Source organism: Peromyscus leucopus, chromosome 7 (genome assembly GCF_004664715.2).
Source record: "Peromyscus leucopus breed LL Stock chromosome 7, UCI_PerLeu_2.1, whole genome shotgun sequence".
NCBI lineage: Eukaryota > Metazoa > Chordata > Mammalia > Rodentia > Cricetidae > Peromyscus > Peromyscus leucopus.
The window spans coordinates 94,015,999-94,039,323 of NC_051069.1; the positions used below are offsets into that span (position 1 = coordinate 94,015,999).

General features: G+C 40.5%; 1 protein-coding gene across 3 annotated transcripts in view; it reads right to left on the reverse strand.

Moving 5' to 3' along the window:
- The window catches only part of Nek11 (NIMA related kinase 11), a 221,000-nt gene that overhangs the window by 130,764 nt on the left and 66,911 nt on the right, over positions 1 to 23,325 (reverse strand). For 2 of the 3 annotated variants that reach the window (XM_037207892.1, XM_028869889.2), the window contains exons 5-7: positions 20,042 to 20,106; positions 18,725 to 18,851; positions 10 to 159 (exon numbers count right to left, since the gene is read on the reverse strand). In XM_037207892.1, the coding sequence (XP_037063787.1) occupies positions 10 to 159; positions 18,725 to 18,851; positions 20,042 to 20,106 (342 nt within the window). The remainder of the gene's footprint in view (positions 1 to 9; positions 160 to 18,724; positions 18,852 to 20,041; positions 20,107 to 23,325) is intronic. The other variant, XM_037207893.1, reaches the window with a different exon arrangement.

Genomic DNA, 23,325 nt, shown 5'->3' on the forward strand with positions numbered 1-23,325 from the left:
CTTCCATACCGTTCCATGATGGTGTTTAGTTCTTGTGGGTATCTCTCAGGAAGTGAAGGTGTGTCGCCTTCAACAATATTTAAAACGACAGACAAGAAACTGGAACCAGCAAATGCATGATCCATGCAACACATTTCATATAAAATGCATGCCAGTGACCTGTAGACAAAACATCAAAACATTTAAACAAAGAACAAATGTTCCATGTAAAATGTGTCCATCATGAAAAACAAACAAACAAACAAACAAACAAACAAACAAACAAACAAATAAACCTCAGAGATACTGGGGCATTAGTTACAATGCACCAACATCTATTTGAGTTTGTTTACAGACAACATATTTGCCAAGAAAAACCTAGATCCAAAAGACAGACAGACAAATAGACAAAGACACACACACAAACACACAGACAGACACACACAGGCACACTCATATGCATGTAGGCATGCAGCACACAAATCCAAAACCCATAAAAGGATGAAGTACAAGGAGAAATCTGAATACTACTTTTTCCAAAGGAAAAATAAACAGTCCAATAGCAAGATGTCTGCACAGAGTGAAAAGTCTAAAATTTGATTAATGTAGCCAGGAATTTTCAAATTAGCTTCTATGAAAGAAAAGCAAAATGAGGCTACATATTACCTACCTAAGGTAGTGTTTTAAGTTATGTATGCAGAATAAAATTTTAATTTACCAGCCTGACCTGCCCTCTGTGTGTACTGTGCATGTTGAAAAGGAGGCTGCCATTATTTATTAGTTTTCTGAATAGAATCCATTTGCAAGTAGAAAGGGAGAGAAACTATTTGCAGCTCACATTAAAATGTATAACCCTCCCTGGGGGATCATGAGACAGGAGATCAAAATCAGAGATCAGCCCGATGCCAAGGTGGGTTAACCATGCCAACTGGTGCCTTCTGAGCTGGCAGAAACATGCTCTTAATGGTTCCACATTATAAAGACAATGAACGTTAAAGTCTTCCCTGAGCTCAGTATTAAGAAACAACGGGCTATTTTTATCTTAGGGGCATTTTGAATTATGTAACAGCCAGATTCCCCTTTTCATAGTGGTTGCTTGAAAGATGAAAAACAAATGAGTTTATGATAGAGTGTTTTTAAGCTACATTTTATATAACTTTGGACACAGTATTTATTAAGGGAAATATATATATATATATTTATGTATAATATACATATATATACAAATAAGCACATAAACATAGAATTTATTCCATGGTTTCTTATGGAAGTGCACACATGCAAGAGGATTCTGAATGTGCACACTGAAGATGTTTCTGTTCCAGTAAGCAACAGTAACACTAAAGCTTTCTGGCTGATTACAAAGCACTTTCATGTACATCACAACAGGGACTCAGACTTCCCCAGTGAAATGGAGCCAATGTAGACAAGGAAATTGGCTCTGAGAAGCTAAGAGTCTTGGTCAAGGTCACATAGTAGTAAATGGTAGAACTGACTCTTGAATTAAAACATTTTCCTTCTAAACCCTCTATTATTTCAATTAGAAAGAAAGACAATATTAGAAACAATTACACAGACCTGACTAGAGCACCAATGTCAGCATAAATCCTGTAAATAAGAAAGTATTTGAAACAATCTATTCTGTGTCCATCTATAAGAGTATTAAATGGTATCTTATATAGGAATATAATACAGTTAGATTTTTCAGCATCCACGATGATAAATTTCTTCAAATAAATATAAAATAATGACATTTTTAGAAAAATAAAAACAGAGTGTTCCTTGCCAGCTGGAATGCACCAAACATGTTCTGGAAGGAAGTTCTTCTAATAAAGAAAAATGAGATCCTGGGCAGAAACAAACAAGCCTAGAACAAGCAACCAACATTAAAAGACGTACTCTGTGAATACATAAAAATAGACACTAATGCTACACAATATTGATAATAACTTGTTGGGTTGAAAAATTGTGTATGATAAAGTTATAGCAGGATAACACAAAAGACAAAAAAGAACAAGACTTAAAGTGTTTTCAGTTCCTTCTACTACTGAGAAAGAAGTCATAATGATAGTTTTACTAGACAGTGGTAAGGATGCCTGCTGTATTTTCTAAGTTATCATTGAAGGATAAGATAACACAGAAGTAAAACAAGCTAGGAGAAAGAAAAATCAACTGCAAAATTTTCAACTAAAAGGAAGGAAGGAAATCAAATGAAAGCAAAACAAATGGGGCATAGAGAGCATAAACAATAAGATAAAATACAAATATAGTTACACTAAATGTAACAGCAAAATAGTTCAATTGGAAAAGGCTTATCAGACTGGATTAAAAAACTACTGCTCTCCAAATAACCTTGAGTATCTGAACATGAGAAAGTTTGATAGTTACACATGCAGAGCCAGTGAGACACCTAACAGGTGAAGGGGCTTGCTGCAAGCCTCATGGCCCAAGTTCAATCCCAGTGACCTACACAGTAGAAGAGAACCAGCTCCTGAGATTTCCTCCAACCTCCACATTTACATCATGACATGTCTACTCTCCATCAATAAATAAAAATTCAAAAGACAAAGATATATCATGCAAGCACTTGCCAAAATATTGCTAGTGTAGGTATGCTCATATCAGATGAAACAGGTTTTGAGGCAAGAATCACTATGAAGACTAAGATGAGGTATTAATAAAGAAATCAAGCTTTCAGGAGCATATGATAACTTTAAATGTGCATGCATCAAATGTATGTGTGAAAGAGAGAGAACAGAATTAAAGGGGAAAAAATGCTCGATCATGGTGGTACATAATCATTCAATAGCTAACAGAACATCAACATCAATAAGGATGAAGAAAATACACACAACACATTAACCCAAATTGACAAATTATTAATGCAACCTATCATGACAAAATTCATATTATTTTCAAGAATTCATGAACCACTTATCAAAACTGACCATATGCAAGGTCATAGACAAGCTTCAATGAGCTCAAGACTCAAAGTCTTGAGAGCATATTCTCCAGCTACAGAGCAAGAAAGCTAGACATTAAAACTGAGAAGAAGGAGGATAGGAGAGGTAGTGCAGGTGCAGGTGAGTCAGGCCTCATGAGGGCATGAGAACAGAAGAACTGGTCCTACTCCTTGCTACCTACTGCATTGGGTGAGCCAGCCTGGGCAATGCTGGAGAGCTCGCCTTGGTGATGCGGATGAGGGAGAGCTGGTGGGATAACCAACCCAACTAACACCCAGGCCCAGAACTAGAGCTATGAGTTGGCCACTCTAATATCCACCTCATCTGTGAACTGCTGGAGCATGTGAAGAGACTGGTCCTGCAGACCCAAAGCTGCAGGATCTCCATGACACAGGGCAACAACAGGACATCCAAGAGGAGTCCCAGTGAGGGCCCAGCATCGACAGTGTAGCAGAAACCAGAGATATCAAGCCAGACCAATGACTCATTGCAATGAACACTTGCAAGTAAAGATATATGGACTAAAGAGCTGTGGGATGTCCTATATGTTGTGAATATATGCTGCTATGATTTATTGATAAAATACTGATTGGCCAGTAGCCAGGCAGGAAGTATAGGCGGAACTAGCAGAGAGGAGAATTGGGAGAACAGGAAGGCAGGAAGAGGAGATGCTGCCAGCCTCCATGATGAGGAGCAGGATGTAAAGTACCTACCGGTAAGCCACGAGCCATGTGGCAAAGTATAGACTAATAGAAATGGGTTAATTTAAGATAAAAGAACTAGATAACAAGAAGCCTGCCACGGCCATACAGTTTGTAAGCAATATAAGTCTCTCTGTGTGTTTACTCAGCTGGGTCTGAGTGGCTGCGGGAGTGGCGGGTGAGAGAGATTTATCCTGACCGTGGGCCAGCAGGACTGGAGAAAACTTCAGCTACACTAAAGAGTATACTGTGTGACTCACTGGACCACACTACAGCTTCCATGATGAGGTTTTTTGCCTTTTAAATTTTGTTTTATTTTATTGGATTAAACAGAAGATACACATCTAAAGTCCTTGGATTAAAGAGGAAAGCTTACTGAATGAAACTGTAAGAATTTGAAAGCACCAGATATACAAGGAGATAAAAGTTTAAATCCATGTTCTAAGTCAAACTTGATAGTTTAAAATACATATATCAAAATAGGGGCAGGCTGCTAGGGGTGAAAAGCAGGGTACAGGATCAACGAAACAAATTTTCTTTGAAAATGTTACAATGTAACAATGTTCTGTATGCAAAGAAAGAGAGAGAAAAGACAATCACATGAAAGGAAGGTTAGATAAAGATTTCCAACAGCAGAAAAAGAAAGACAAAAACTTGCTAAATAGACATGTTATCAAAGTGTCTTCTAAATATTTATATTTACATACGTAAACTAATACTGCCCTCAATCTTGACCAGAGAATCTTCTCTTTACAGTGGACAGAAGTTAATGCAGCGCTGAGAATAAGTGACTACTGAGTACTCAGCCCTAAATGGGACTTCTATGTCAACCACCCACCAAGGCTCAGGGAATGACACAGGAGGAGCAGAAAAAATAAGAGCTGGAGGATGGGGAGGAGCGCTGTGAAGTGCTGTCTTCTGGACATGCCATGGCCACGGCACACATGAACTCACTAGAGCTGCAGGTCCCTGCACGAGACCAAGGCAACCAGCACTGTGTCCAACCAGCACTGTATCCAACCAGCACTGATTGGACACAGTGGATGACCAAAGTGGGGGAAAGGTGTGGGCTCCCTGGGGAAAGTTGGAGAGGGAATTTGGAGGTGAATATGATCAAGTTACATTGTATGAAACAGTCAAAGACTAAATAAAGATTCTATTTTTTAAAAGACAATAAAAGTAGTATGTATAAAAACAAGAAAATGTAATAGATCTCAAGCATGACCAATCAGAAAACAGGGGGGAAAAACACATCAATGACCATAGCAATGGAGAAAGGTGTAACACTATGGACTTTACACATTTCAGAAAGAGGCATAGGAAGGTGTCTCAGTGAGGGAGTGCTTGCTACGCAAGCATGAGGCTATAAGCTTGGGTCACCAGCACCCATGTAAAAGCTGGGCATAGCATTATGTATCTGTAACTCCAGTGTTGGGGAAGTTAAGACAAGAAGAATTCCTGAGGCTTGCTGTCACCAGCCAAGTCAAAATGGCAAGCTCCAGTTTCAGTGAGAGACCCTGTCTCAAATCATAAAGTGGAAATATGATTGGCAGGAACATACCTAACGTCCATCTTGGGCCTCCACACACATCTCATGTGCTCATACATCTAAATATTAGAAAGTGTTAGAATAGCATTTATCAACATGTTTCCCTCAAATAAACTGACAGTAGAGATGAAATAGTCTTTTAAATATAGTACACCAAACTAACATAAAAAGAAAGAAAACACTTCCTTTCCTACTTAATTGTTACCTATTACTTAAAATATTAAAATTGAAATTGAACTTTACTCAAAAACAAAAACAAAACAAACCACAGTGTTCTTACTATCAAATTCTTCTAAACAGTTGCTGAATAACTCATACTAATCTAACTCAATCTACTCATGTTATAAAGCCAGAAAAATATAGATAGTAAAATATAACAAATACATTGTGAGAAATAAAAATTATAAATTTGCTCATGATTATAGATTTATAAACTACAACACACACACACACACACACACACACACACACACACACACCATAAATAGAATGTTATGATATATTTAAAAGGGCCATATCATTAACAAGTGATTTTTATTTCAGGAATATAGTATTGACCTAGCATTTAAATAGTCAATCAATGAAATATGCCTCATTAGAGGAAACAAAAGAAAAACTGTAACACCATCTTAACAGATTAGAAAAAAAGTGGCTGGAGAGATGGCTCTGCCATTAAAGACTAGGCTCCAACACATTGGGAAAAAGCATTTCATTCTCAAAAGTCAACATTCATCTGTAGTTTCATAAAGAAGAGACACAGCACAATGGACAAAGGAGGAAATTTCCTTAGTCTTGTTTTTAGAGCTTTGAAATATATAGTAAAAAATACACTTATTGGTGAAATACTGAAATTTTACAATTTCCTACTAAGATTGGGATCAAGATAAGAATCAATATACCTTAACCTATACTACAGGAAATGAATGCCTAGGACAATAAGGTTAGAAAAAAATTAATTATTAAGATAAGCTAAGAATACTAAGTTATCATTAATCATGTCAAAATGACTGAGTACTTACAAAACCCAAAAGACTCTAAAAGCCTTTGGAAATAACAAATGGACTTAGCAAGCCTGCTAGATAGAAAGGTCATTCTTGTCTCTATGTTGGCAAAAAAAAAAAAAGAGCACTTTTTAAATGAAATTAATTGTGCCACTTAGACTAACATCACAAAATGTCAAATATCTAGAAATAAACCTAGTAAGAGGTGTGTCAGATCCTACAGTGTCAGTCATGATATAATGATGGAAATTAATGGACAAAAACCAAGAGAGGCAGAGGGAAAGGTAGAAGCATTCTCACTGGAAGATTCAGTAAAGAGGAAGACACCAATTTTTCCTAAAATGATTTACAGACCCAATGCAATCGTGGTTAGAATCTTCCACAGGAATTGACAGGATGGCTTTAAATTTAAATGAAAATGCTATCAAAACAGTTTTATTTAGTAATTCTTTCCTTGTAAGAGCGTGGTGTTGGCAACGAAGAGAGATAGATGAGGAAGGAAGAAAAACAGAACCATTTTCTAATAACATATGCAAATTCCTTGAGGAAGACAAAGGTAAACTGTGCTGCTAGGGAGAGAAAGAAAGGGAGAGAAGGGGTGGGGTCAAGATCTTCAACAGATACTAAATGATCAAAACTCAGGAGATGTTCTACATTATTAGACATCAGAGAAATGCAAATAAGCACCCCAGGGTAGGAATTCTGCATGCTCCTAGAATGACTAAAAACTGACAAGACCAAATCAGTACTTGTTACGCCAGGAATAAAAGTTTTTAAGAAAAAAAAAAGACAGAGTTTGAAAGAACTAAGCCATACAAACCCCACCTCACTCTATCAGGTCAGAAGGGCTGGGTGGGAACAGCAGTCTTTGCCTTGGTCAGTGTTCTATTGCTGTGAAGAGATGCCATGACCATGGCAACTCTTATAAAGGAAAGCATTTAATTGGAGCTTGCTTACAGTTCAGAGGTTTGGTCCATTGTCAGCATGCAGGAAGCATGGGAGCATGCCGGTGACATGGTGGGCGAGTAGCTGAAAGTTCTACATCTGGATCAGCAGACAGAGAAAGACACTGGGCCTGACTTGAGCATTTGAATCCCCAAAGCCCACCCCCAGTGACACACTTCCTCCAACAAGGCCACACTTCCTAATCTCTCTCAAGTAGTGCCACTTCCTGATGACCAATCAATCAAATATATGAGCCTATGGGGGCCATTCTTATTCAAACCACCACAACCTCTAACCCAGGACATCTTGAGCTGTCTTGGAATCAGAGTGGTTAATGTCTTTATCAATAACAGAAATGGTAACCATGACACCAATGAAACTGATAGTTGAAAACTTAATTGTGTCACCATGAGCTAAATCTACTTTCTTTACACACACACACACACACACACACACACACACACACAGAGAGAGAGAGAGAGAGAGAGAGAGAGATAGACACACAGACACACAGACACACAGAGAAAGAGAAAGACAGACACACAGACAAAGAGAGAAAGAGAGAGAGAGAGACAGACAGACACAGAGAGAAAGAGAGAGAGTTACACACATACACTATGTGTGTGTGTGTGTGTGTGTGTGTGTGTGTGTGTGTGTGTGTGTGTATGTCTTTGGGTAGTGGACACGTGTGTGCACATGCATACAAGTGCTTGTAGAGGCCCAAAGTTGACATGGGGTGTCTTCCTCAATTGCTCCACACTTTGTTTATTGAAGTAGGGTCTCTCACTTGAACCCAGAGCTCCCTGATCTGATGGACTAGCTAGCAGGCTTGCTCCAGGGACACCTCTGTCTGCCTTCTGAGTGTGGAGATTACAGCTGGCCTCCATGATTGCCCAGCTTTTTACATAGGTTCTGGAGATCTGAACTTGAGTGCCCATGCTGGCATAGCAAGCACTTTATCCCCTGAGCCATTGCCCCAATCCTTCCTTACACATTTTAACTCACTGAATTGATCTCACAACTATTACTATAATTGCAATTGCGTCAGGTAAGTGGCTCAGGGTTCCACCCATACTGCAGGTAGTAGAACTAGATTGCAGCCCTGCCTGCCTGCCTGCACAGACATGAGCTCTATGCCAATCTGCCCCTCAGTGCTGCATCTATCCAGGCATTTCAGATCATTATAGGCTCTTGAGTTAGAAATCGGGGCTGGCTCCAACAGAGCCTTTCAGGTCTTGTATGGAGCTATAATCCAACTTTAATGATTGCTGAGGCCTTAGGCAACAGCATACAGGGCATCTGATCAAGGCAAACATGGGGTACGGTGTGAGACCCTGTGGGGAATGGAAAGGAGGGCCATCAGCATGGACTATGCTTTTGCACGGCTTAGAAGCAAACAGGGATTAGAGGTCTATGAGCTGCGAACACATCATAAAATAAACCCTGGTGTTGTGGAGACCTAACTCCACCTGAGCTATGCTTGGTGAATTTATTAATGTTATAAAATAATTTACAATTATTTTGCTAAACAGATGATGAAATAATTAGATCTACAGTCTGATTAAGTAACACGAGAGTGTTGATGTAAATACTCTTTTATGGAAATCCTCTTAGCTACATTTCAAGCATCCTGTTTTTTATTTACTCAGGTCACTTTGGTCTACTGTTATGTGCTTGTGCTTGAATGCACAGAGGCTTCATTTATCAGCCAGGAACTTGTAGGAAGGGACCTGCAATACCACGGAGCACATTCAAGAAGTAGGTGCTAGCAAAAGAAATATGAGACAATGTGACTGAACAAACTTCTATGGCATCTGAGGTCAAAGATGTCTTGATTGTCCAGTCATATATTTTAAAACCTATCTCCTAGCTGTATTGTTTATTCTGATAGCTATAACTGCATGTATCTATGCTTTTATTTTCTCTAATTTCCAACCAGGTATTTGTATATGAAACTTAGTATATCACCTTCTAACTCCTAATTCCCATCCTTTTAAAGATAGAAAGTGCTAGTGTTGGGAAGCAGAAGAAACACACACACACACACACACACACACACACACACACAAACTGCACTTTACTTAGAAGTCTAAGATTTGCATTCCTTTTTTGTCCAAAATACACCCAACTATGCAGAGTTAAATAAATATATCCTGAGGGATCACACTGTACGAAATGAAAGGGAAACTGGGTATCAGGTACATGTGAGACATACCCCACCCTAAATCTCCCAAGTTGCCATCTGTTCAGGTTGCCAGAACTGCAGAGAGGGTTCCGAAGCAGGACTAATAACGAACTGCAGATGAAATGACAGCTGCCTTGTCTCTGTGTAGCTAAATTTACTCCTTTAAAGATCTGCCAGACCCTCAAGCAGGGAAGTGCCCCAGCACGCATGATCTAGTGTGCTGGTGAATCTTGTCATCTTATAGGCACTATTCCATCTGATGTGATTGAGAGGCATTCGGATGTTTTCATTAAAAAGTGTGTATATGAAGAGCAGTCAATGGCTACTGAGAGAGGAAGAATCCATCTTCTCCAAGGACTACCCTTCTGATAGATTAACCAATCCCAAGTATGATTAGGGATACATGGGAGGAGTTAGGGGGTGCAGCAAGGATGGAAATAATGTAATAAAGTACTCATGTATCAAATTCTCAAAAAAGAAAACTTAAATTTAAAAAAGCATACATAATGACCACAGTTAAATGTATAGAGAATGAAATATAAAGTTAATACAAGAGAAATGGGTTTCCCTTTAGTGTATAATAACCTAAATAGCTCTTAGAATTTAATATTAGCATAAACTGCCCAGGCATAATGAAACTTAAAAAGATAAAACATAGAGATTTTTCACTTGATTGGTTAGAGTTACCCCAAGATACTTTATATTGTTTGTGGCTATTGTGAAGGGTGTTGTTTCCCTGATTTCTTTCTCAGCCATTTTATTATTTGTATATAAAAGAGCTACTGATTTTTTCTGAGTTAATTTTGCATCCAGCCACTTCACTAAAGGTGTTTATCAGCTGTAGAAATTCCCTGGCAGAATGTTGGGGGTTGCTTATGTATACTATCATGTCATCAGCAAATAGTGATACTTTGACTTCTTCCTTTCCAATTTGTATCTCCTTGATCTCCTTTTGTTTTCTTATTGTTCTAGCTAAAATTTTGAGTACTATATCGAATACATATGGAGAGAGTAGACAGCCTTGTCTTGTCCCTCATTCTAGTGGAATCACTTTGAGTTTTTCTCCATTTAATGTTGGCTGTCAACTTGCTGTATATTGCCTTTATTACGTTTAGGAATGTTCCTTGTATCCCTGATCTCTCTCTAACCCTGTATCATGAAGGGGTACTGGATTTTGTCAAAGGCTTTTTTAGGCATCTAATGAGATGATCATGTTGGGTGTTTTTTCATTTCGTTTGTTTCTATGGTGGATTACATTGACAGATTTTTATATGTTGAACCATCCCTGTATCTCTGGGATGAAGCACACTTGATCATGGTGGATGATCCTTTTTGATGTCTTCTTGGATTTGGTTTGTGAGCATTTTATCAAGTATTTTTGTATCAATGTTTATGAGGGAAATTGGTCTGTAATTCTCTTTCTTTGTTAAGTCTTTGTGTGGTTTGGGTCAGAATAACTGTAGCCTCACAAGAACTTCAAGTCTTTGAAGAAAGAAAATGGAGAAGGTATCAGAAGATGGAAAGATCTGCCATGTTCATGGATCTGTAGTATTAACATAGTAAAAATGGCCATCTTACTAAAAGCAGTCTACAGATTCAATGCAATCCCCATCAAAATTCCATCATAATTCTTTACAGATCTTAAAAGAAAAATACTCAACTTCATAGGGAGAAACAAAAAATCCAAGATAGCTAAAACAATCCTGTACAATAGAAGATCTGCCAAAGGTGTCACCATCCCTGACCTCTAGCTCTTCTATAGAGCTATAGTAATAAAAAAAAAAAAACCCAGTATGGTATTGGCATAAAAACAAACAGGTGGGTCAGTAGAATTGAATTGAAGACCCAGACATAAATCCACACAACTATGGACACCTGATTTTTGACAAAGAAGCCAAAATTATACAATGGGGAAAAAAAAACATCTTCAACAAATGGTTCTGGCCAAACTGGATGCCGGCATCTAGAAGAATGCAAATAGATCCATCTATTACCCTTCACAAAATTCAAGTCCAAGTGGATCAAAGAACTCAATATAAATCCACTTATACTGACCATAATAGGAGAGAAAGTGGGAAATAGCCTTGAATGCATCAGCATAGAAGACAACTTCTGAATAGAACACCAGTAGCACAGACACTAAGATTGACAATGGGACCTCATGAAACTGAAAAGCTTCTATAAGGCAAGGGACACTGTTGATAGGACAAAACAGCAGCCTACAGAATGGGAAAAGAACTTCACCAACCCCGCATCTGACAGAGGGCTGACCTCCAAATTATATAAAGAACTCAAGAAACTAGACATTAAAAAAAATATAATCCAATTAAAAATGGGATACAGATCTAAACAGAGAATTCTCAACAGAAGAATCTCAAATGGCAGAGAAATACTTAAAGAAATGTTCAATATCCTTAGCCATTGGGGAAATGCAAATCAAAATTATTCTGCTATTTCATCTTACACCTGTCAGAATGGCTAAGATCAAAATTACAAATGACAGCTTATGCTGGAGAAGATGTGGAGCAAGGGGAACACTCCTCCATTGCTGGTGGGAGTGCAAACTTGTACACCTACTTTGGAAATCAGTATGGCAGTTTTCCAGAACATTGGGAATCAATGTACCTCAAGATCCAGCTATATCACCCTTGGGCATATACCCAAAAGATTCTCAATCATACCACAAGGACACTTGCTCAACTATGTTCATAGCAGCATTATCTGCAATAGTGAGAAACTGGAAACAACCTAGATGTCCCTCAACCGAGTAATGGAAAAAGAAAATGTGGCACATTTTCACAATGGAGTATTACTCAGCTGTTAAAAACAATGACATCAGGAAATTTAAAAGCAAAGAGATGGAACTAGAAAAAAATCATCCTGTGTGAGGTAACCCAGACCCAGAAAGACAAGCATGATATGTACTTACTCATAAGAGGTAACCCAGACCCAGAAAGACAAGCATGATATGTACTTACTCATAAGAGGTAACCCAGACCCAGAAAGACAAGCATGATATGTACTTACTCATAAGTGGATATTAACTGTAAAGTAAAGGATAACCATGCTACAATCCATAGACCTAGAGAGGCTAGGTAACAAGGAGGACCCAAGGGGGTACATATGGATCTCCCTGGGAAGGGGAAATAGAAGAGATCTCCTGGGTGGACTTGGGGTGGGTGGGAATGGGAACTTGAGTGATCAGGTTGTGGGGTAGATGGAGGAGGAAAGAACTGAAAGAGATGACTGGAAAGGTGAAGCATTTGGGGGTCAGGTAGAAATCTGATGCAAGGGAAACTCTACAAGGATGACCCCAGCTAAGACTCCTAGCAATAGTGGACATGTAGCCTGAACTGGTCATCTCCTGTGATCAGATTGATAACTATCCCAATTGTCACCAAAGTGCCTTCATCCAGTAATTGATGGAAACAGATGCAGAGACCCACAACCAAATATTAAGCAAAGCTCCCAGAATCCTGCTGAAGAGTGGGAGAAGGATTGTAGGAGCCATAGGGGTCAAGGACATCACAAGAAAACCCAAGAAACAACTAACCTGGCTCATAGGAACTCACAGTCTGAACCAACAACCAGGGATCCTGCATAGGACCGACCTTGGCCCTCTACATACATGTGACAGTTGTATAGCTTCGTATACTTGTAGGACTCCTAACAATGGAAGCTGGGGCTGTCCCTAATGCTTTGGCTGGCTCTTGAGAATCCATTCCTCATACTGGATTGCCTTGCCCAGCCTTAATGTAAGGGGAGGAGCTTAGTCCTACCCCAACTTGATATGCCATGTTTTGATGATACCCATGGAAGGCCTGCCCTTTTCTGAACAGAAACAGAGGAGGAGAAGATTAGGGGGGCAGAGGGGAGTTGGGGAGAAGGATTGTGAGGAGAGGAGGAAAGAGAAATTTCAACCAGGATGTAAAATAAATAATTAAATTTAAAAAATAAAATTTTCAAAAAAAGATGAAACATAACAGGTTACACTGGCTACTTGAAATGCTACAGACACACGTTATATAGCAATAGTTTACCAGGGGCACCAGGAACTGGAGTTCCTGTGACAGCTTCACAAATGCCCAGTGCCTGTAGGCAGCACCTGAGAGGTGGGTTAAAAGCTGACCCTGAGCATCCAGGAGATGCATCTAGACAGGAAGCATGGTTTCTAGATTGTTGCCAAGTTTCTACCCAAAAGGGGGAAACTAGAGAGTAAAGGCAGAAGTCCCAGGTCCCACGATTTTAGCACTTAAGTGAAAACTTGAACTTCAAAGTACAAGTAGATGAAGACAAGCTGTTGAGCTAATACCTGAGGAGTGTGGCATCTATGTGAGGAGAAGCCAAGGGAAGACAGAGAGGGGTGACTACAGGGCCTGAGACCACAAGCACAGTCAACAGATGCTGATCAGAGAATACAATGAGCCCATTTAAGACCAGCAGCTGGGCTGGGGGAAAGCTCAGGCAGTAGAAAGCCTACTTTGTAGACACAAAGACCCGAGTTTAATCATGCCAGAACCCACATCTCAACAACAGAAACAAAACCAAATAAACAAACAGCAAATGTGATGAAAAGCCTGCTTGAAATACCAATGCTGGGGAAGTAGAGATGGACAGATCCCTGAGGCTGGTACAGTCTACTCTAAAAATACAAAGTGGATGGCACATGAGGAATGACACCCAAGGTTGCTTACTGGTGCATACACACACACACACACACACACACACACACACACACACAGAGAGAGAGAGAGAGAGAGAGAGAGAGAGACAGACAGACAGACAGAGAGAGAGACAGACAGAGAGACAGAGAGACAGAGAGACAGAGAGAGACAGAGAGAGATGGAGAGACAGAGACAGAGAGACAGAGAGAGACAGACACATAGACACAGACACACAGATGGACACACAGTGAGACAAACAGAGAAACAGACAGACAGAAGACAGAGAAGAAGAAAGAGGATAGTAAAGGGAGCAGAGAGAATGACTAGCCAGCAGCTGAAACCAGTAGAGGCCCTTCTCAAGCCCAAGGCAGGATGAGTACAAGAACTGGGATAAAACCTAAAGTAACTGAGTGAATAACAGCACGACAGAAGTCTCTTCCCTGGTGAAATGCTCAACATTTCTGCAAACAAGAGCCACATGGGGGTACTAAGCACTTGAAATTTGGTGACTGTGATCAGGAAAAAGTAGCCATTTTTTCTACCATATCCTCCCAATGTATATGTTTTAAAGAACAATCATAGAAAAAAAATAGGGTTTGGGTGAACTTTCTCCTGCTTGTAAAAGTTCTAAATATTCTCTTGCATAATTTCTAGTGTTTGAAGATGATCTGGCCCTTCTGGACCCCCTTGGTACCATGTCCTCTACAGGGATTTGACCAATGGAAGACCAAGGTCAACAGCCATGAGAGAGTGAAATGAGAAAGAGGAGCAGCATGAGAAAGACTGGCTGCGAGACGAAGACAGTGTTTTTATCTTGAGATATTCTTGAGGCCAGCCGTAAGTGTTCTATACAAACCGCAGTCTAGGAAAGGACCATGGACAGTGCTCCACCTGTGGCGAAGAGATGGGTCCTGGAAATAAAATAGGCATCCTTCCATTCCCAACGGCTATCCACATCATTAAGGATGGATTTGGCAACAGCCCCCACTGCTTATGGCTTCAGCTGCCTTATTCACTTTATGCGGTCTCCCAGGGCTCTTTTAAGATGGAATGAACATCAGAAGTAGTAGGATGTGCCAGGTTAGAGAAAATCTACCTTTTTCTTTAGTCTGTTCCAACCTTCCCCCTCCAGTATATTTCCTATAGCCCAGCCTGGTATCCTTACAAAATGGGTCCTTTGGGAGGGTGACTGTTCTTTCCACATATTCCTTTACCCTCCACACAAGTGCATCCTGCCCTGCTGTTACTGGAGTTGACATGTGACTTGCTTCAGCCAATGTAACAAAGACTGAGTGAAAGCCTTCACACAGCATGAGTTCAGCACAGCCTTTGATCCTTAGTTCACTGGCATTCGATGACAACACCCTTTGCTCAGGCACAGCCTGGACCTTGAAACTGGGGGGAGCCTTGGAGTAGAGATTACTTTAACCTGGAGCCCCTCTAAGAGAAAGCAGACCACAGGGGAACCGTTTGTTTGCTGGTGAACGAAATAGTAGCATACCAAGTTGGGGCTGGACCTAGCCCCTCCCCACTGCATCAAGGCTGAGTAAGGCCCCACCCTGGTATGCCAGCCTGTGTTGACTACCCAAGGGAGATCTTACCCTCTATGTGGAGGGCATGGGGTAGAATGGGAGTGGGGGGGCAGAGAAGAGGAGGGAGGGGGAACAGGGATTGGTATGCAAAAGGAAAGAGAATTTTTAATAAAAAAAATATATATTTTTTTTAAAAAGCAGACACATAAGCTAAATTGGGAGCAGCTCCCATGGCAGCAGCTGACATCCCCCAGCCTTATGAGCTGCTTGGAAGAAAACTCTGGTACTAAAGGCCCATTTCACTTGCCCTTAACCCAAGCAGTTCCTGTATAGGTTCAAAAGCAGGCTGTTGGGTTGGGAGTGCCCTCTAAGGGAGCGGGCCCTGGTGTGACTACTGTTCTCCAGTGAGGACATGTCCATGGGCCAGGCAGAACAGGTGGGTGCTGATCCCTCTATGTTTCAGTCCACCTATATAGCTAAGCTTTCCTTCTGAGATCCCGAAAGCCTGGGTCCATAATTAAGCATGAACTGGACTCCACCAGTGTGATTCCTACCACCATTCTTCCCATGTAAAAACACCCAACAAACACAGGGCCCCATACCAGAGAGCAGCCTAGCTGACTCTCCTAAGGGAAATAAGATTGACAGTAAGATATAGGACCATCACCCCTAAAACACTGTCCTTTTTCATCTGAAGACTAGGTGCTAACTATTCATAGTTGAATCAACTTGAAGAACCAGTCAAGGAACACAAGTCATATTTATATTTCTCCCATGGGGAAAAAAACAGATTTTAGCAAACACACACATCAGTTGGGTTCAAAGCACTCTCCTTGGTGACCTTTATTATTGTAACTTTCCAAATAACTGCTTTTCAACTTTTGGAACCAAGTCATCTTTTGAGAGCAACTTCCTGTACTTGAATGCTATAAATAATCAAACCAAGGAAGGTCTAACAGATTACAGAAGGAAGGTAAGGTTGCATATGAGCAAATGTTAACAGATGAAAATGTAACTAGTATTTGACTAATTCCTTTTAAGCTCTATAAATATAGTATGTCCCACTATTTGTGCTAAAGCAAAGCATCTATAAATTATTCATATGTATTCCCAATCCCAAGAAAATATTCCACAGTATATAGATGCTACCCACTCCAAGGCTGAGATGGGTTCTCAGCTCATGCAATCTAATTTTCCTGAGTGTCTCCCTAAGATCACTTGTCACACTTCTCTATCTGCCACTATAATTAATAGTTCTCCGATATTTCTTCCACTTCAGGCTTGGCAGCCGAAATTTCATTACTAGATAAGCCTGTTTTGATTTAGATACAAGCAAAGTAATTACTAAATTCATAATAAAGTGGTTATTTGAGGTCAAGATGATACATTCTCAGCCCATACTTGCTGAGTAGTTTATAATCACAGTAGGGGAGCTGATCAAATGCTGAATAGATTTTGTATGTGTCAGGTATTTTTGTAGCCACAAAACACCACAGGGATACTGCTTGATAGTTCTTATAATTCCCCATTTGGTACAAGGACAATCTATAAACAAGTGCATTGGGCACAGATAAAGTGAAGAAGTGGCTTTGTTTCTCCCAGGGTTCTATTGCCTCCATTTCCTGGGAGTTGTCCTTCTGATCTGGCAAATAGATGTGGATGTCCTATCTAAAGGGATCAGGTATATTGCCACACATCAATCCTGAAACTTAAACAATGGCTTTCTGAACTTATCTGCTTTTAATCAAATGGCATGCTTGCAATAACTTAAGATAACATAATCATAAGTCATGGGAACATTTATATTTTAATCTATTTTTTATTCATCTATTTATTTTACATCCCAGCTATAGCCTCCCCCATCCTCCCTTCCCAGTTCCTCTCTCCCATCCTCCCTCCAACCCTATTTGAATCTATTTTTAAAATCCATAATATTTTTAAAATTAATCATGAAGAGAGAGATGGGTAGGTAATTAATAGCCATTGCAAAGCCCAGGATTGCTACCTTTGACCTGGAAAAGGAATCACCAAATGAGCAAAGTTTTTCACAAGGAGCAAGAGCCAAGCATTTGTGCTTTTCCATCCAGGTCACTGCGCGGTGCTAGGGAGGAAATGTGTGCTCGATTAAACAATGTGAAGAAAGGTGCTCCCGATGGCATTCCTTGGCAGGTTTTGCTTTCTGCTTTTTGTTTAAGCTTTCTTTCTCCTCTGGTGTGGGGCGCACATGGGGAGGACAGTGATGGGTGAACTGGAATGGACCTCTAGGACAAAAGACTCAAACCCCAAAACAAACAACCATGAGACTGAAATCAAGGGATGAGACTTGTGTGGAAGGTCGGAGCCAGAGCAAATCTTGACAGGTCTCTTCCTGTGGGTGGCACCAAAGTAAACAGACTCTTAAGGGCCCTAAGCCAGCTGCTCTGTGGTGGTTCATTTCCCCCTAACCACACAAAAGGTCATTTTCTGCCTCATCATCTTTAGAAAACAGAAGTGGGCATGTCTTTCACATTGCTCATCTTTGAAGGTCCAGAACTACTTAGTGTTGATTTGCATACAATAATTATTTACTTAATTAACAAGCACTCAGCTAGATTGTCCTTCAACCCTTGGATGCTGAAAATTATGTAAGCCCCCTTCAAAGTACAGCAACACTCCCTGGACAGGGCCTGCTGCTAACAGTGGGACAGACTGAGGCATTTTCCTACCTGGCTCTGCCTGGTCCAACAGTGCCATGGAACTGAAACATCACAGATGTCTCTATCACTGAAAACTCAGGAAATGGTAAATGTAGGTTACCCGTAAATCCAGTATCTTTAGTAAAATTCTTTTAAAATGCAGAAAAGCAGCATATTCCCCACAGAGCTGGGAGTTAACCTTAAAATAAAATAAAGCACAGTCTTTAGGACGACAAATGCTTTATTTAATAGGCTAGCCGAAGCACATCAAAATTTAATGTCTCTGCCACATTAAGAACTTTCCCCTGTGGTTCAGGAATGACAGAATCCAAACCAGCCGACTCATCTACGAATAGAGAGAGTCTTTGAAATGAATTTCACAGAGTATAACAAGCTCCAAGCCCTCATCGCCCTCTGGCCACAGAACACCTCGAGTGCCCAAAGGGGCATAGGGAGTGGATGGAGTAAGCCGATGAACTTCAAAACAAAATGCAGAGAGATGTCCCTGGGGCTGGCCACCACCTACTCACCAGATGTCAGACTTGGCATCATAGCCTTGGTGCTTCAGGGCCTCAGGACTCATGTAATAGGGAGTCCCAGTCAAAGTTGTAGCCAGCTCACACGATCCCATCAGCAGTCGAGAAACTCCAAAATCCCCTGGGAAATTGTGGTTAGTTTGTGTAAATAGTTTAAACAAACAAAAACCATCACTGGAAATTAAGAACTAAAATTGATTTCACTTCACCATATATTACACAGTGCCTCGTGCTATTTTAAGGGAAAAGGAAGGTGACATTTTAAATTACATAATGGTGATCACTAGCTTTAAACATGCATGCTTTACAGGAAGAAGAAGACTGAACAAGGAGAGAGAAGTGTACAACCTCAGATTCCTTATTTCTAGAATTATAAAAAAAAAACTAGAATAACCCGCTATTAAGCTACTTGAAGTATGATAATAACTAACAGAAGGATTCTAGAAGGACTGAATATGAAGACATGAAAATTCACCTGCAGGGAGAAGAATTTGATATTAATTTAGAACAAAGGGAAAATTCTTAAGATTTGAACTAATCATGAATATACAAATAAAATTTGAATCCACTGACTTCTCTAGTTAGTCACAACCTGCATTCTTTTCCTCCATAAGAATTTCCTATGTGATGCTTAGACAATTGAGTAACTATTTGAATGGAGACATAGTTCCAAAGAATTAAATATTAATAAAGCCATTATAGCAGCATTTAAATTATGTATGGTCACTGTTCACAGATTGTACTAAAGAAAGTGAGTGGGGGATGGAGACGGCTCAACAGTTAAGAGCACTCATTGGCTGCTCTTCCAGAGGACCCAGGTTCAATCCACAGCACCCACAGTTCACAACCAAGCTGCAACTATATATAGTTCCAGGGGATCCGATGCTCCCTTCTGGCCTCAGTGGGTACTGCATACATGTGGTACACAACATATATGCAGGCATAATGCTCATACACATAAAAAATCATAAAACGTTTAAGTAAGTGAGGAACCCCCAGCAATTAATGAAGCCAGCAAAACAAGTCAACTGCTTACAAAGTGCCTGATAAAGAGCAGGATTGCAAAGCATGCCTTTTAAATCAACCAGCCATGTAGCAAGTGTTTTATACTTCAGTTTAGATCAGATCATCACAAACAAAATAACTGGGATTTGTTGGTCTCATCTAGGTAAGAACAAATATTTGCAAAGGTTACAGAAGCCAGGGCTGGATGACTTCAGCACTAGCTTGAACTATGCACTTCAGCTTGCTGTGGCTGCATCTAGGATAAGCTTGCTTGTAGCTTTAGAGCACGCATTTGAAACATCTTACCGATTTTAAGTTGATTATTTTTCAGAAAGATATTCTTTGATTTCAAGTCGCGATGGAGTATCCTCCTATGAGGGGGTGGGGAGAGATGATAAAACCTCATATAAAATAGGAAACTAAACCAGATCTGCAATCAAGGGTGTAGTTGTATATGGGGAGTAAACATGCCCTTCCACAGATCCAGCTTCCATTGCTTAAAGGCTGCAAAGCCAAGAACAGTACTCATTTCTCCAAGGAAGAAGACTTCACAAACGGGAGGTTTGAGAGGGGAAGGAACATGCCGTCTTGCTTTTTACAAGTGTTTCAAAGGGTCAGATTGTGTTGTGGGTTTTGGTTGATTGGTTTTGCTTCATGGCTGTTGGGATAAGGTTGAAGTAAGGTCTCATAGCTCAGGTTGGTCCAGAACTCTCTGTGTAGGCCTGGCTGTCTACTGTTTTTGTAGTGCAGTATACGTTACACCTTATCCAGTACCATACCCTGGGTTGACAGGCAAGTTATCCCAAAATTTTACAATATGTTATTACCAAACTGTTCACATGTTGTGAAAGCAACAATACTGACAATGATATTGGCAAATACTTATTGAGTCTTGTATTAAGCCAGCAGTGTGTGAGATGTCCATTAAGATTTCTATTTCTGAATTTGAGAGAACCAGGATAACATGAAAATCTTGTCCTATAGAGGTTCCCAAATGCTAAACAAAGTTTACAAATAGGCACTCATGAGCTGAGCTCATGATGCAGCCAATCTCCTGGGGATTTAATATGAAAAGAAACTGAAAATAGAGTGGACAGTAGGTGTTGACCCCTAAACCTAGGCAGCCTTTGAGGATGTAGTGGTCTCAGAAAGCTGTGGGCTGTCTATAACGGTCAGAGCAGAAGACATAAAGTCTGTGTAATGGGTCAGATGGTGCTAGTACACATCCATAAATGCAGAACCCCCCCCAAACACACACACACACACACACACACACACACACACACACACACACACACACACACCAGACAGTGACTATGTGGCCTAAGAAGCATGCCTGTGTGTGTTCAGAAAGAAAGTTCATAATCTGAGTGATGGACAACACTCACTCAAACTGGAGATTCAGATATGCACCAGCTGGGTGGTCATGGACACCCTGAGCCCAAAGAACAGAACTGAATGTTCAATTGTTAACATCCTCTTTGCTCATCTGGCAGAAGCAAATGTAGACTAAGAATCAGCAGAAATATACAACGGTATCAGATGCCTGGGTTTTTCAGACAACCAAATAAGATACAGACTCTAAGTGCATTTTAAATGCTTAAAATCACAAAGGAAATAAGAGGAAACTTGAAGTAGAAGCACCAAAGAGATGGTGTTGATGAAGGAAATTGCCAAACAGAACTTGTAAGGGAAAATGTGACCACTGAAATTAGAACCTGAGGATTAAATCCTATGTCTTGGCTTAACCCCATTGAACATAGAACAGTGTGTTCAATGGGGTTAAATCTTAGATCCACACCACACCTCCCATGATTAGCTGTATTCACAATTGCTGAAGCATGGAGGCAAATTCGATGTTCTTCAGTAAATAAATGGTCAAGTCAACTGACACATCTGGACAATGGAGTGTCATTCAGTGCTAACAAGAAATAAGCTATTAAGTCAGGAAACCACCTGGTAGAAACTAAACACATACTGCAAAGTGAAAGAAGCCAGTCTAAGAAGCCTACACAGCATATGATTCCAACAATGTGACACTAAGAAAAAGGCAAAATAATGAAGATGATAAAAACAACAGTGGCTGTCAGAGGCTAAGGAGAAGGAAGACTGAGTTAATAGAGCCTAAAGGATTTGGGCGCCAAAACCTGCTTCAGTTTGATGCATTCATGCCATCATGTGTCTTCCAGTCCCCATACAACATCAAGAATGAGCCCTGTGTAAACTATGGACTTTGAGTGGGGTGGTGGTTTGAATAAAAATGGCCCCCATAGGCTCATATACTTGAATGCTTAGTCACCAGGGAGTGGAACTCTTTGTTAAGATTAGAAGTATTATGAGGTATGGCCTTGCTGGAGGAAATGTGTTGCTGGGGGTGGACTTTGAGGTTTCAAAAGCCCATCCCAGTCTCTCTCCTCTCTCTCCCTCTCTCCTCTCTCGCTCCTCTTTCCTCTTCTCTCTCTCTTCTCTCTTCTCCTCTCTCTCTCTCTCTCTCTCTCTCTCTCTCTCTCTCTCTCTCTCTCTCTCTCTCTCTCTCTCTCTTTCCTCTCTCTCTCTCTGCTTATGGGTCAGGATATAGCTATAAGTGACCTCTCCAGCACCAAGCCTGCCTGCTGCCATGCTCTCTACATTGATGATAATGGACTAAGCTTCTCAACTGTAAGCAAGCCCACAATTAAATGCCTTCTTTTATAAGAATTGCCTTAGTCATGGTGTCTCTTCATAGCAACAGAACAGTGACTAAGACAAGTGATAATGTCATGCAGGCTCACTGGCTGTAGTAAATGTACCACTCTAGCAGGGAATGCAGAAAACTGTTAATGTATGGTATGGGCACAAGGCAGATGAGAAACCCTAAGAGATAAAATTAAACTAGAAGTTGGACCCAGCTACTCTGGGAAGTTGAGACAGGAGGACCATGAGCTAGAGGGTGGCCTACACAACATTGCAAGATTTCATCTCAACAAATAAAAAGATAAATGAAGAAAGGGAGTGTAGGAAGGTGTGAAAAAGAAGAGGTGAGAAGATGAAAGTGGAGGGGAGGGGAGGGGAGAGGCTAGGAAGGGAGAAAACAGGAACAGGGTAAAGGTAGGGAGGTGTGCTTTGTTTAAATTGTCAGTCAACTTGACAAAAATCTAGAATCAACCAGGGAAGGTATTCTCAAAGGGGAACTGTCCTGATTAGGTTGGCCTGTGGGCATGCCTGTGAGGGATTTTCCTAACTAGCTTAAATGGGAAGAAGACCCAGCCAGACTTTAGGTGACATCATTTCAGAGGCTAGCCCTTGAATGAATAACAAGATTAGAGTGGTCTGAGCGTGACATGAACGAATTATTTGTTCTTTTTTATGGATGTAACTGGCCAGCTCCCTTAAGCTCTGCTACTCTGACTTCCTGTGATGACGAACTGTGCCCCGGGACTGTGAGATGAAGCAAACAGTTTCTCCCCTAAGTTGCTTTTGTTGGAGTATTTTGTCATAGCAACAGAAACCAAACCAACAAGGTGAGGTAGAGAGCGTTACACACTAGAAGTCGACCCTCCAGGACATTAAAATCCATCTTTAACCTAGCCCAGTCCTTGACTAGAGCAAGG